This window comes from Emys orbicularis, chromosome 8, assembly GCF_028017835.1.
Source record: "Emys orbicularis isolate rEmyOrb1 chromosome 8, rEmyOrb1.hap1, whole genome shotgun sequence".
Taxonomy (NCBI): Eukaryota; Metazoa; Chordata; order Testudines; family Emydidae; genus Emys; species Emys orbicularis.
In genome coordinates this window covers 9298527-9314366 of record NC_088690.1, presented here as the reverse complement: position 1 = coordinate 9314366, position 15840 = coordinate 9298527, and the positions used below count along the sequence as shown (strand labels likewise).

At 41.7% G+C, this 15840-nt stretch overlaps 1 protein-coding gene across 1 annotated transcript in view; it reads left to right on the top strand.

Annotated features, from left to right (window-relative positions):
- Positions 1 to 1114: 1114 nt before the first annotated feature.
- The window catches only part of AGBL4 (AGBL carboxypeptidase 4), a 1406728-nt gene continuing 1392002 nt past the window's right edge, over positions 1115 to 15840 (top strand). Inside the window, exons 1-2 of the mRNA XM_065409275.1 lie at positions 1115 to 1136; positions 1438 to 1560. Coding sequence (XP_065265347.1) covers positions 1115 to 1136; positions 1438 to 1560 — 145 coding nt within the window. The remainder of the gene's footprint in view (positions 1137 to 1437; positions 1561 to 15840) is intronic.

The window sequence follows — 15840 nt, the reverse complement described above, 5'->3', positions numbered from 1 at the left end:
TGCAATCAGTCGGGTTGTACTGAGATAACTGCATAGTGCCAACTTTGAGAATTCAAAAATCATGAGTCAGGCCTAAAAAAAAATTATGAGATTGCCTTAAAAATCATGGGTCATGAGATTCTCACCTAATCACATGAATCCAGGATCTGGGGCTTTAAGAAAAAGTTGAATATCATGAGATTTGCAATAAAATCATAAGAGTTGGCAACATTGTAATTGAGAGTAAAATTTAGCCTGCTGTATCACACATATTGTAATGAACCTGCAGGCATTTTACTGGACATTGTGCTACCAATGCAACCTCCACCCAGTGAAGGTCTCCATAATCACAACAACGTTGGAAAGGGCAGTGTTGTCAGAGGGGACCATAAGGAAATTAGACACTGCATTATAGCAAGGATATCTGTGAATGTTCTGCAAACGGCTGGTGGAGGGTAGGGTCAGTGTAGGGATAGGCCTGAACCAGACACAGGTTCTGGACAAAAGATTTAACTCAGGCTAAGACATCTGCAAGCCACTGTATGATTGCCTCTAAGAGAAGGGTCGCCTGGAGTGAGTATCTCTGGCACTAAGCCTAAGGAGCCCCACCTTCATATCCTTGTACAGGACTGCCCTTAGAGGATGTTGGTTGTGTTTACCTCATTTTGTGTTGTAACTTAAAGAAATTGTTCCTTGGGGATTTGCACTGTATGTAATACAGGGCCGGCTCCAGGGTTTTGGCTGCCCCAAGCAGCCAAAAAAAAAAAAAGCCGCGATCGCGATCTGCAGCGGCAATTCGGTGGAAGGTCCTTCGCTTCGAGCGGGAGTGAGGGACTGTCCGCTGAATTGCCGCCGAATAGCTGGACCTGCCGCCCCTCTCCGGAGTGGCCGCCCCAAGCACCTGCTTGCCAAGTTGGTGCCTGGAGCCGGCCCTGATGTAATAGCTCTAGTAAATAAATCATCTGGCTTATTTAAAGTGTGAGAGAGTTTTTGTGAACCTACCAAAAGCCCGAGCCTCAAGAGCCTAGTGCTTGAAGTGTCTACAGTGCTTGCACCCAAGTGTGCAGTAAACCTAATATACTACCAAACATCAGAGGGGACTGATGTACCACAGCACTCACAGCAACACTCTGCAATGGCATTGGCTAGAGTATACAGTATTGTTTGAAATTCTGGTTTATTAAGGAGAGTTGATTTCTTTGGGCCATTTTATTAAAGGGGGAATTTACATGTACTCTTTGGTGGGGCCTGTTAATATTTGAAACTTTAATAAATGACATAATCAAGATAAATATTTTGGTGGAATATGTTTTAAAAAGAAAGTGCATGTATATGGATGCACATGCACAATTAATGAAAATACAAAAGCATTGGGGGAAAAAAATCCCTCAGTCTTTTTAAATAGTTTTGTTTTCTGTTTAATACACATATATTTATTTTCTTTTTTTATTGTAACAGGTAGTGACCTAGGAAGTGATGATATCATAGCAGGGAATGTAAGCAAATATGCCGTTCTCCCAGCTGGTTACTATGGACAGCCTAAAAAAGGACATCTTATATTTGATGCCTGTTTTGAAAGTGGTAAGCTGCCTCAATGTTACTGTATATGTTACTGAACTGACAGTGTACAAATATTTATAATATTACTCTGCATCTTTGCAGAAAAAATAAATTCTATCTTAAATTTGAGAAAGAGATTTGTTCCAAATACAACTTAATTTACTAATGTGAATAGTCCCATTGACTTCAGTGGGATTGTTCAATGAAGTCAATGGGACTATTAATGTAAATAAGAGACCTCATTCAAAGTCCACAGAAGTCAATGAAAATTTTCTCATTGTCTTCAGTGACCTTTGCGTCAGGCCCAAGGTGAGCATGATTTTGCTGAAATCTCTGTTGCAGCATGGAAGTACATAGAATCATAGAATTGTAAGACTGGAAGGGACCTCGAGAGGTCATCTAGTCCAGTCCCCTGCACTCATGGCAGGGCTAAGTATTATCTGAACCAGGGATCGGCAACCTTTGGCGCCAGGGATCTGCTGGCCGCCGCTTCCCGCAGCCCCCATTGGCCTGGTGCGGCGAACCGTGGCCAGTGGGAGCTGCGATCGGCCGAACCTGCGGACGCAGCAGGTAAACAAACCGGCCCGGCCCGCCAGGGCTGCGTGCCAAAGTTTGCCGATCTCTGATCTGAACCATCTCTGACAGGTGTTTGTCTAATCTGCTCTTAAAAATCTCCATTGCTGAAGATTCCACAACCTTCCTACATATTTGACTTTTATTCTTTCAAATGATTTGGAATGAAACACTTTTAGATTAATTTAAAAAGCAGTGTGATTTTAAAGATGTCTTGTCAATTTCACTTTCAGGTTCACATGCACAAGTACATATTGCAAAGTTTGGGTTGCATAATTTACAGGGGAATATTTATTTATCTGATCTTAGGTTTTATAACTTAAAAGTTTTAACCCCATTTCACCTGACTGAATTTCTTTAAATGTAAGTCTTATTAAAGGCTCTAATGGCCTAATCCTGAACTATTCAAATTAATGGAAGCTGTGCCATTAACATCAATGGGTGCAAGGAATGTACTGCAAATTGAAAGACAAATTATTTTTACAAATATTATATTTAGGATGTTAGTTTAAAGATGAATTTTAACTCGATTCATGTGTGTATATATATTACATAATATATTTTAAAATTTTGTGTTACATGTATGCATAAGACTCCAAATTTTATCTTAAATCTGTTATTACTAGCTTACAGACACACACAGCACTGTTAAACACCATATGTACAGAAGGCATTTGGCAGGCTAAGCTATGGTTTCCAGCATGGTTTATGTGAGAGATGCTGGTAATGCCAAAACTACTAGTGTCTCATAAAATGAGCTTTTTATGAAGAATTAGGTCCCTCTGGGTGGAATACTGGCTGCCAGTTTTTAGATAAATATTAAATTGAATTATTTAAATCCCTTGATTAAAATTATATAAAAAGCATAAGTGATGCAGTGAATAATATAGAATATCCTCCTTTTTTTAAACTATTCCTATGAAGGCTCAGAAAGTGCTTAAATACTATATTTAATAAATGTAGAGTATGTGTCTTTAGAGTATATAAACTGTTATTTGATAATTGTTTTAAGTTTATGATTCTAGAATCAGAAAATGGCAGTATAATTTATTAAACTAATCGGTATAAGCTGAGAAAATCATTATATTGTGTTAAATTACTGTGGAATGAAAAGGATCAATAGAATCCAGTTCTATGAAGTTAAAATGTTGATAATTAGATGAGTGTTTAATTCCACTCTTTAGAAATTGGAATTAAAGTTATTCTTAAACTTTAAAAAAATTAATTCCTTGCAAGAGGTAGCAGCATTCATACTTAATGTATGGATTTTGACAAGTTGATAGAAGGCAGATGATAGATGAATTATAGGATACTTCAGATGATTATTGATAGTGGTAAAATATTCTGCTCCCTTCTAGCAATGCAACACCATTAGTTAACCATTAAGATGCAACATGTGTAGTGCAATAGCATGTCAGAACCTTGGGTGCCACTTTAGTAGAGGTAATAGCTCAATGCAATTCATCCTCTTGGAATTTCCTATCTGCTGTAAATATTATAAAATTCTTATTGATTTTAAAATGGTCCTGTGGTATTAATTGTGGACCCAGCAGGTATGTAACAGGAGGTAGACTAAGGAAAGATATGGAGACAGATAGAGTTAAGGGGTTCCCACTGAGACTGAAGCCTGTTTTACCTATTATGTTGTTGATATTATTAAATAAAGGCATTTTATTGAAACCTGAGATTCCCAGCTCCCTTAAAACTACTATAGGTCTGTTGGTTACAAGATATGAAGGATTTATTAAATATTTTATTAGATAATAAACGCAATGTAACTTTGCAAAAAGCAGTTCATATTATATTACAGAATTAGGGAGAAGAGATGAGAAGTCTTTCCAGAACAGGAAAGGGACATCAAACCTGTAGACAGAGAAAGTTAAGCAAATGTAGCTGAAATGTTGCTTCTTTTACTTTCATTTTTAGAATGTTTTTCATTTTTTGTGCTAAAGAATGGTGACAAATATGTATAGGCATTATAATTAGTAGAGGTATAGTGACATTTTTAATACAATTCAGGAAACAAAGCTCCAACCTCCAGGAGCTTAAAGTTTCTTCTATTTGATAGATTCTTTTGCTGTGAGTTGTATTTACTTAATGAGTGAATACCAGAACTATTTTAGATACTTTTATGGCATCAGTCACCATAGTGTCTGAGTACAGTACCTCGCAATCTTTAATGTAGTTCAGGGGTAGGCAACCTATGGTTCGGCACGCGAGCTGATTTTCAGTGGCACTCACACTGCCCGGGTCCTGGCCACCAGTCCGGGGGGCTCTGCATTTTAATTTAATTTTAAATGAAGCTTCTTAAACATTTTAAAAACCTTATTTACTTTACATACAACAATAGTTTAGTTATATATGATAGATTTATAGAAAGATCTTCTAAAAACGTTCAAATGTATTACTGGCACGCAAAACCTTAAATTAGAGTGAATAAATGAAGACTTGGCACACCACGTCTGAAAGGTTGCCAACCCCTGATGTAGTTAGTAACAGTAATAAGCATCTGTCCATCTCGAAAAGCTATAGTGTAAGCAGCAAAGCAGTTCAGTTACCATAGCATTGTCAGTGGCTAAAAAGTCCAATTCTCAAGCAACAGTCCTGGCCACAAGTAGTGCAGACATAGGGCACAGGTCCAGAGGATGAAGCCAGTGCATTGCTAGCACTTGAGGCCTGCTGTGCTTTCCTCTTACTCTTTTCGCTTTCCTCTCTCTCAACCACCTCTTTTCAGACTCTTGATCTCTCTGGCCACCATAGCACTCCAATGCAACCTATTGCTAGCAGTGTCTCCCAGCTTGCAGAGTTGATGTTAAAAGTTTGGACGTCCCTCTTTCAAATCTTCTTAAACCTGAGTCAGCCCACTGGCCTTGAAGCATCTGCAAGTTCTTTATACAAGAGATCCTTTGGAATGCGTCCTTCATCGTCCAGTGCAGATAGCCAAGCCAACAGAGATGTCTGTTTTGAGAATAGTGATTAAACTTGGCATTTTTGCTTTCTCAAATACTTGAAGAGTCAGGAATTTTGGCTTTCCCATTTGATATTTAGAAATCAGCAAAGACAGTGGGTGTGGATGGTTCCTAGCCTCCTCTCATTCCTGCTGTAGGTGGTCTAGGTGTCACCAACATACAATAACATGCTCAGAATGCAAGTCTGGCAGACCCATATCTTGATGTTCAGTGATAGGTTCCTGTTATCTCATACATGTTTGGTCAGTTGGCCAATGCAGTAGCTGCCTTTCTGATGTGAGAATTAAGCTTGTCATCTACAACTAAGTTATCTGATATAGTCAATCCCAGAGAGCGGAACTTGTGCACTACTTCTAGCGAGATATTAACTATTGAAACTTCTGGTGCAGACAAACACACCTTGTGCTGTAATCATTGTCTTCTTTAGACTGATGATTAATCCAAATTCATCACAAGCTAGCACAAAGCTATTGCAAAGTTGCTGGATTTCTTTTTCACTGTGTGCAGTGAGTACTGTGTTGTCAGTGAAAAGAAGTTCTTATCAGCAGATTTTGATGATGCTTTTTGCTCTTAGATATGCAGTGTTGAAACGTTTTCCATTGATCTTGCATGGAGGCATATACCTTTGGTGTTAGATGAGAAAGCATGATGAAGCAGCAGAGAAAAGAATATACCGAAGAGGATTGGTGCCAAAACACATTCCTGATTGACACCACTGTCAGATTGATTGTCATCCTACTGGACTGTTGCTTTCATACTATCACAGAAGGATCAAATCAGACTGAGGAAGATTGGAGGACAACTAATTCTCTAGCATCTGGAAAATGCCCTTTCTGCAGACCAAGTCAAAAGCCTTTGTGACATCTATGATAGCCATGTAGAGAGGTTTTCGTTGTTCTTGACACTTTTCTTGAAGTTGCTGTAGTGTGAAGACCATCTTGATAGCTGATCTACTGACAGGGAAGCTGAACTGACTTGCTGGATATACACATTCAGCAAGAACTTGTAGGCTTTTAAGAATGACTCATGTGAATGCCTTACCAGTAACACTAAGGAGAGAAATTCCTCTATAGCTGTTGCAATCACTCTAGTCTCCTTTGTTTTTGTACAATGTTATGATGTTGGCATCATAATGTATTTACCCAACCCAGTTTCCAACTCCTTCATCAAGGGTCACATCTCCCCCCCCCCCACTTCACCAGTGAGAGAGATCAGATTTTGAAGGAGGAGCTTAAAAGAGGAAAACCCCGCTCAGTTGGTGGCAGATCAGGAAGGAGAGCAGATCCGCAGTCTGCAGCTCCCAGAGCAAGAGCTGGCTCCCACTCTGGAGGAAGGGAGGGCCTGACGCTTTCCCACTTGAGATAGGATTGTCCTTGTTATCTAATGACCCTGGCTGGTGTCAGGATCCCAACAAGGGCAGTGAGGGCCAAGGGTCAGAGCAGGGACAAACCTGAGGCTGGAGTAGCTGAGGAGTTTGTAATCGGGTTCCAGGCCAGGTTGATACCAATGGTCAGAGTCTGAGTGAGGTTTTAGGGTCCAAGTCAGGAGGCAAAGTCCAAATCAAGCCAAGGTCAAAGCCAGGAATTCAGGAGCAAGGAGCAGGAAAGGTCATGGCAGCTACAGGAGATCTGCACCGTTGCCTGGACACTACCTGGAATGCCCCTGGGACTTATGCAGAGCAGGGAGACAATCTGGAGCCATGATGCTGCTGTCTGTCAAACCCTTGAGGTGGAACTTTGCGTGGTCTGTGTCCACAGTGGGTCATGGGAAGTGGAGTGCAAACTGGTTACAGCTGCTGCCGGGTGGCAAACTGGAGGTGTCAGCTTCCTGGTAGATCTGCAGGCTTGGGTTCTAGAGCTGTGGGGCCTTACAGCTGGGGCCACAGTTGATTCAAAGCCTCTTTGAAGGATGTGAGCTTTACCATACCCATGGGGCAATCTGTTTATTTTGTTGTGTTTTCTGACACCCTTGGAAGGGACAGTCTATCCAGGGTTCATCTGGAGGGCTCAGTCTGTTATAACTGGACTGGTGAGACTGCAGATGAGAAGACGAGGTGAGAGATCGGTCCCGGCCAAGAGCTAGAGGGTGCCATGGGGTAGGAACTCCAGTGACACCTCACAACGCACCTCTGTAGTAGGGAATTGCTGTTATCTCATTTTTAAAAAATAGGGAACTGAGGACAGAGAGACTAAATTACTTGTCCAAGATGACAAAGGTATCAGTGATAGAGCAGAAACTGAAGCTGGGTCACCGATAGCCCAGGCTAGTATGCTAACCGCTGTGCCATCCTTTCTCTAGTAGTAATAATATCTCTCAAACCACTAGACATTTTTTTAAGTCTGCCACTATATTATCCTAGCTATAGCCCAGTGAGAATATAGATTTTCTGATGCCATTTTACTATTGTTTGTTAAGTAACATAAGATAATTTTAGGGGGATACCAGTTTCATTGGGAACCAGTGCAGTAATTTCAGGGTGAAACAGTAGTGTGGTTATCTGTGCATATGATCAGCTAAAATAAAATAACTTTCACTTTTGAAATCCTACAGGTTAGATGAAAAATAATATTTAGATTAATTGTAGTTTCTCTTTTCTGCCCTCCATTAATAGATCAAACTATCAATCCAGAGCTGGTCCAGTGGATTATCAGCACTGTGATGTTCTACCATGTTCATCCTTCACCTATCTGGGCCAATAAAGGTTGGGAGCCTATCAGAGGCACATGACTCGTGGGGAAAGGATGGGTTTGCTCTCACTGTATCAACAATATCTTCCTGATTGTATCAAGACAGGACTTTGATGTATGAATGTTCTTCAAGGTAACTTGGAGTGTGTACCTGGCCTCTTCAACACAACCCAGGAGTACATATTTCAGGCATTTTATGGTTGAAGTCTAAATTATTTCAAAGATCAGCATGGATCTGGAGGCCACACTGGAAGTGTGTGTGGCTTTTCTGATTCACTGGTTCGAGTTTTGTGCCAAGACACTGCTCCATAGTGTTTGGGTTGCTCTCTCCATTATTCATCATAGTAGACAGCTGAGCTAATTAATGTCTGCAGACTCCTTTTTTTCTTGCTGGCCTTGCCTACCTGCCTCTGGAGCTCAGTTTCCTATTCTTCATCTTAGAGACAGCAGTTGCAAGTTTTTTAATTTTCTCTCAGACGTGGCTGAAAGCAGAATGTCCAGTCAATACCCAAAACCTAACTTCCCATTCATTTCCACAATTTTGGGATTGATCTGCTTATTCAGACTACTATGAAGAGGATTCAGTGTCAAGAATCAAGTAGATTTCACTTCAACGTTCCTCCCTGTCATCACAAGAGAAGGCGTCAGTGCAAGATCCAAGAGAAGGATACCAGTCCCTCTTGGACACCTTTCACCCCTTGCCTGGCAGAATGAGAAACATAGGTGCAATCCTTCATCAGCATGGATATGATTAACTGACCAATTTTAGCAGCCACTCCCTTGCATAGATCAGGATACAAGATAAGCTAAAGGAGAAGCAGGAGGCCCAGAGGAAGAATGCAAAAAATGAAAAAAAACAGTGTTCATTGCTGTGGTCTCCCACCCGGAAGCTCTCTTGGCCTATGGCTAATGGATGGGAGATGAGACGTCCAGAGAGAGAGAGGAGCATAAACCTTCTTTCAGGCTGAACCAAATCCCTTATTACAGAAAGAGAAACAAGTTACCTCCTCAGCCAGGAAAATCTACGTGGACAGAGTATTCCCATAACGATAGTTTTCCTACCTCAGGTCCAATGCTGACATGCTCCTTCTAGGATTAGAAAACAACTCTGCACACAAAAGATAGTGTATAGAAAGAAGAGAACCCCATAGTCTATGAGGTGTAATCTGAACAGGAAATGCACCTAGCCCTTTCAGATGTAATTTCTCTCATTACCTCTATCAAGGAACATCAGTATACTATGGTTATGGTGCTCTCCAATGCCTTCAGATTATATAAGCAGTGATTCCTAAAACATCCAGTGTTCCATACAGAGCAATCCTCTTTGAATTGCCTGAGAATCTCTCTATTATCATGACAAAATACACTTTCTCACTTTAGTCATCTCCAGATTAGAGTCAGTACATTTAACAGTTCAAAATCTTGTTTTTACTCCACTGAAGGTTTAATACCAGAGTCCCACCACCAGTTGGTGTCAGTAGCTGGTCAGCTAATTCCTTGGTTAAGTGAATAATACCAATCGAGATTCCTGCACAGAAGCACCTTCTGGCCTTGGTAAAATAACAGATTAGAGAGGGAAAAAACCCATTACAATGGATTATATGTACCATCTTCTGTTAGTGTGGTATTGTTAACTACATTGTAATGTCTGGTTAGTCCTCTTATATGTCTCCCACAGATACAGGAATTGTAGGGGAAACGTTGGAAAACATTTAACTGAGGCTATGTCTTCACTACGGGGGGGGGGGGGGTCGATTTAAGATACGCAAATTCAGCTACGCGAATAGCGTAGCTGAATTCGACGTATCGCAGCCGACTTACCCCGCTGTAAGGACGGTGGCAAAATCGACCTCCGCGGCTTCCCGTCGACGGCGCTTACTCCCACCTCCGCTGGTGGAGTAAGAGCGTCGATTCGGGGATCGATTGTCGCGTCCCAACAAGACGCGATAATTCGATCCCCGAGAGGTCGATTTCTACCCGCCGATTCAGGCGGGTAGTGTAGACCTAGCCTTATTTAGATATTTAAATGTGGATTTAGGTGCCTAATTTTAGGCACCTAAATTTGAAAATGTAGGCCTAAATACTTTGCAAAGAAACTGTGGACATTTAGGACCAAATTTTCTACCACCCCCTTAATTAAGCTTCTGTTTTTGCAGTGCCCGTTACATGAAAGTACATGTAAAATTTAGATGCAAATAATTTTGGCGATAAAACTGGAGGACAGTTTAAAAATCTGGCCCTTTATAATAAACACTTGAAAATAAATTTGTGTATGGTTAGTATCATATCCATTTTAATCAACGTGCTTTGGCAGGACGGCCTGTTTGGACTTTGGTGATATGTTTTTTAGAAGTGTTTGCACCTCTTCTAGTCAGTCTGAATCTTTGTAGGAAATCTTTGGTAGAAATAAATTGGAAAGGAATTTCTCTATTTCACTATCTTTGCAGCATCAAATACATTCTGCATAGTAGCTTAATTATGGAAAAACAAATATTTTGGACTTTCTGAATTCAGTACCTTGTGGTTTCCTTGCAATGTGAGTAAATCTATCCCTGTGTTAAGGACAGTGTGTGAGATCTTAGCAGCTCAGCTTGATTTGGATGAGAATGATTAGGAACATGGAAAAACTCTCATATAAAAAGATTGAAAAGATCTGCACTGTTCATTTTAGTGACGAGATTAGTAAGGGAGCATGATAAAAGTACACAAAAAATTAATAATAACAGGAGTACTTGTGGCACCTTAGAGACTAACAAATTTATTAGAGCATAAGCTTTCGTGGGCTACAACCCACTTCTTCGGATGCATAAAGAGTGAACCATATATTGAGGAGATATATATACACACACATACAGAGAGCATGAACAGGTGGGAGTTGTCTTACCAACTCTGAGAGGCCAATTAAGTAAGAGAAAAAAAACTTTTGAAGTGATAATCAAGATGGTTCAGTACAGACAGTTTGATAAGAAGCAAGTGTGAAAATACTTACAAGGGGAGATAGATTCAATGTTTGTAATGGCTCAGCCATTCCCAATCCCTATTTAGCCCTGAGTTGATTGTGTCTAGTTTGCATATCAATTCCAGCTCAGCAGTCTCTCCTTGGAGTCTGTTTTTGAAGTTTTTCTGTTTTAAGATAGCCACCCGCAGGTCTGTCAAAGAATGGCCAGACAGGTTAAAGTGTTCTCCCACTGGTTTTTGAGTATTATGATTCCTGATATATGGTTCACTCTTTATGCATCCGAAGAAGTGGGTTGTAGCCCACGAAAGCTTATGCTCTAATAAATTTGTTAGTCTCTAAGGTGCCACAAGTACTCCTGTTATTTTTGCGGATACAGACTAACACGGCTGCTACTCTAAAAAATTAATAGTATATTAAAGGAATGGTGGGAACTTCTATTCACACTTTCTCATAATACATTTCAAAGGGACAGTCAATAAAATTAAAATAATAAAGGGGAATACTTTTATACACAATGCATAATTAGAGTATGGAACCCATTGCTACAAGATATCATTGAGGCAAAGAGGTTAGCAGAATTAAAAATGTTCAGACTTTTATATGGATAACAAGAATATCCAGAGGTCTAATAGTAAATATTTTTTTAAAAAAAAGTTCTAGCAGAGATATAAACCATCATTGTTCAGGGCATAAGCCAACCTCCAACTTGTAGTGGTTAGGAGGAAATTTTCCCTCAGGGCAGGTCATTCTGCCTACTACAGGTTTTCTTGTACTTTCATCTAAAGAAGCTGCACTGGCCACTGTCGGAGACAGGGCACTGGATTAGTTAAACCATTGATCTGATTCAGTATGGTAATTCTTATCATCCTAACGAGTAACAGAGCTCCCCTAGTGGTTTTTCTGTAGATATAGGGCTTGTCTACACTTACCTGAGGATTGATGCTGTGGCGATTGATGCAAAGGCGGTTGATTTAGCGGGTCTAGTGAAGACCTGCTAAATCGACCGCCAGTCACTCTCCCATAGAATCCTGTACTCCACCTGATCTAGAAGAGTAAAGGGAGTAGTGTGGACCCTGCGGTAAGTAGATCTAAGCTACGTTGATTTGAGTTACGCTATTCACGAAACTCAAATTGCATAGCTTAGATCGACTTTTCCCTTTAGTGTAGACAAGGCCATAGCAAATTAGAGAATGTTCTTTAATACTTGTCTTCCTGTTTGTTAATAAAGTTTGTCCGTGTCCACATTAAAAAAATTTCATTGGTTGTCCATTTAATTACACAGGTGCAAATCCCTAATGTAGATGGGCTGCACTGATGCTAAGTTGTGCTTATAAGAACAGCCATACTGGGTCAGACCAATGGTCCATCTAGCCTAGTATCCTGTCTTCTGATAGTGACCAATGCCAGATGCTTCAGAGGGAATGAACAGAACAGGCAGTCATCATGTGATCATCCCCTGTGACCACTCCCAGCTTATGGCAGTCAGAGGATAGAGACACCCAGAGCATGGGGTTGCCTTCCTGACCATCTGGACTAATAGCCATTGATGGATCTATCCTCCATGAACTTACCTAATTCTTTTTTGAACTCCGTTATAGTTTTGGCCATCACATCTCTTGGCAATGATTTCCACAAGTTGACTGTGCATTGTGTGAAGTAGTACTTTCTTTTGTTTGTTTTTAAACCTTCTGCCTATTAATTTCATCGGGTGACCCAGAGTTCTTGTGTCATGTGAAGGAATAAAAAAAACACTTCCTTATTTACTTTCTTCATACCATTCATAATTTTATAGACCTCTATCATATCCTCCATTAGTTGTCCCTTTTCCAAGCTGAAAAGTCCCAGTCTTTTTAATCTCTCCTCATATGGTAGCCGTTCCATACCCCTAATAATTTTAGTTGCCCTTCTCTGTGTCTATTCCAATTCTAATGTGTTTTTTTTAAGATGGGGTGACCAGAACTGCACGCAGTATTCAAAGTGTGGGCATACCCTGGATTTATATAGCGGCATGATGATATTTACTGTCTTAGTAGCTATCTCTTTCCTAATGGTTCCTAACATTCTGTTAGTGTTTTTGACTGCTGCTGCACATTGAGTGGACGTTTTCAGAGAACTATCCACAGTGCCGCCAAGATCTCTTTCTTGAGTGGTAAGGGCTAATTTAGATCCCATCATTTTGTATGTGTAGTTGGGATTGTTTTCCAGTGTGCATTACTTTACATTTATCAACATTGAATTTCATCTGCCATTTTGTTGCCCAGTCACCCAGTTTTGAGATCTCTCTGTAACTCTTTGGAGTCTGCTTTGGACTTAAACCTCTTGACTTATTTTGTATCATCTGCAAATTTTACCACCTACCTGTTCATCCCTTTTTCCAGATCATTTATGAATATGTTGAATAGCACTGGTCGCAGTCAGTGTTCCCTTTAATTTTTCCCACACATGTATCACACATCACCTCCATATTGGTGCACATAACAAAATTCATGTGGTGGGGGTGGGGCCAAGGGGTTTGGAGTGTGGGATGGGTGTCAGAGCTGTGGCAGAGGGTTGGAGTGCAGGGGTGTGAAGGCTCCTGCTGGGGGTGTGGGCTCTGGGGTGGGGCCGGGGATGAGGGGCTCAGGGCTGGGATAGAGGATTGGAGTGTGTGGGGGGGTGAGGGCTCTGGCTGGGGGTGCGGGCTCTGGGGTGGGGCTGGGGATGAGGGGCTCAGGGCTGGGCGGGGAGCAAGGGGATGCAGGCTCTGGGATGGGGTTGTGGATGAGGGGTTTGGGGTGCAGGAGGGTGCTCTTGGGCTGCGGTGGGGAGCGAGGATTCCCCCCAGCTTTCTCTCCCCCCAGCTCTCATTCCTCACAGCAGCACCTGGGCTGGGGGGGAAAGGTGCCTCTCTCCGCTCTGGGGCTGGGGCCGCAGGATAGGTGACCCTCCCCCGGCCATGGCAGTTCTGGGCCTGGGGAGGGGCACCACGGCAGGTCTGGGCTGGGGGAGGGGCTGAGTTGGGGCCAGGGGACAAGAGAGGAGTGTCCCAGCCATGGCAGGTCCGGGCCAGGGCTGGGTTCGGACTGTCTCTCCCCCAGCCACAGCAGGTCCGAGGCTGAGTTGGGGCCGGGTGAGGGGTGCCCCGGCCGCAGTAGGTCCAGGCTGGGTTCGGGCTGCCCCTTCCCCAACCGCAGCAGGTTGGGGGCTGGGGGAGGGGCACCTTTCCCCCAGCCACGGCAGGTTGGGGGCCAGGCTAGGTTGGGGCCGGGGAAGGGGTGCCTCTTCCCCGGCTGCGGCAGGTCCTGGCCAGGCAGGTTCCCTAAGCGCCTACTTGTAGCTAAATAGGCTGCTTGTGCGGCCACGCAGCTTACAGGGAACTTAGGTCCCAGTACAGCTCTCTGGGGGACAGCAGTATTTACCTCTCTCCATAGTGAAAACTGACCATTTATTCCTACCCTTAGTTTCCTATCTTTTAACCAGTTACTGATCCAGTAGATGACCTCCCCTCTTATCCCATGACTGCTTACTTTACTTAAGAGTCTATGGAGGGACCTAGTCAAAGATTTTTGAAAGTCCAAGCACACTATATCCAGTGGATCACCCCTGTTCACATACCTGTTGACCTCCTCAAAGAATTCCAATAGATTAGTGAGGGATGATTTTCCTTTAGAAAAGCAGTGTTGACTCTTCCCCAACAAATCATGTTCATCTATGTGTCTAATAATTCTGTTCTTTACTATAGTTTCAACCAATTTGCCTGGTACTGAAGTTAGATTTACTGGCCTGCAATTGCTAGGATTGCAGCTGGAGACTTTTTAAAAAATTGGTGTCACATTAACTATTCTCCAGTCATATGGTACACAAACTGATTTAAATGATAGGTTACATTTCACAGTTCTGCAATTTCATATTTGAGTTCCTTCAGAACTCTGAGGTGAATACGATCTGGTCCTGGTGACTTATTACTGTTTAATCAATTTGTTCCAAAACCACCTCTATTGACATGTCGTTCTGGGACACTTCCTCAGATTTGTCACCTAAAAAGAATGGCTCAGGTGTGGGAACCTCCCTCACATCCTCTGCATTGAAGACCGACGCAAAGAATTCATTTAGCTCCTTCAGAATGGTCTTATCTTCTTTGAGTGCAGCTTTAGCACCTCGATTGTACAGTGGCCCCACTGATTGGCAGGGGTCCTGCTTCTGATGCACTTAAAATGGTTTTTTTGCTGTTAATTTTTGAGTCTTTGGCTAGTTGCTCTTCAAATTTTTTTTGATCTGCCCAATTATACTTTTACACGTGACTTGCCAGAGTTTATGCTCCTTTCTATTTTCTTCAGTAGGATTTAACTTCCAGTTTTTAAAGGATGCCTTTTTGCCTCTAACCACTTCTTCCACTTTGTTATTTAGCCATGGTGCCACTTTTTTGGTCCTCTTATGATGTTTTTTAATTTGGGGTATTTACATTTAATTTGAGCCTCTATTATGGTGTTCTTAAATTTCCATGCAGTTTGCAGGCATTTCACTTTTGTGACTGTATCTTTTAATTTCCATTTAACTAGCTTCCTCATTTTTGTGTAGTTCCCCTTTCTGAAGTTAAATGCTACTGTGGTGAGATTCTTTGGTTTCCCCCACCTCTCACAAGGATGTTAAATTTAATTATATTATGGTCGCTATTACCGAGCAGTTCAGTTATATTCACCTTTTGGAGCAGATCCTATGCTCCATTTAGGACTAAATTAAGAATTGCCTCTCCCCTTGTGGGTTCCAGGACTAGCTGCTCATGAAGCAGTCATTTATGGTGTCTAGAAACTTTATCTCTGCATGCCATCCTGAGGGTGCATGTATTCAATTAATACGGGATTAGTTGAAATCCCCCATTATTATTTGTGTAACTTTTGAAAAACAGTCCTCTAGTTTAGGTAATCAAATATGGATGTCGGAGCCTAACTCTAGGCATCTACTTTTAGAAATTTTGGCCTCCATGTCTGGACTGTTCTGTTATTTTGACATAGCTGTATCTAGTATATCTGCCGCAGTCCCAGCTTAATCAGAAATTGATTTCCACGAACAACGGTGTTAAAATTGGCCGTGAAGTATTTTGTTTCCTTTTATGTTCATTTTTGACAATTGAAAG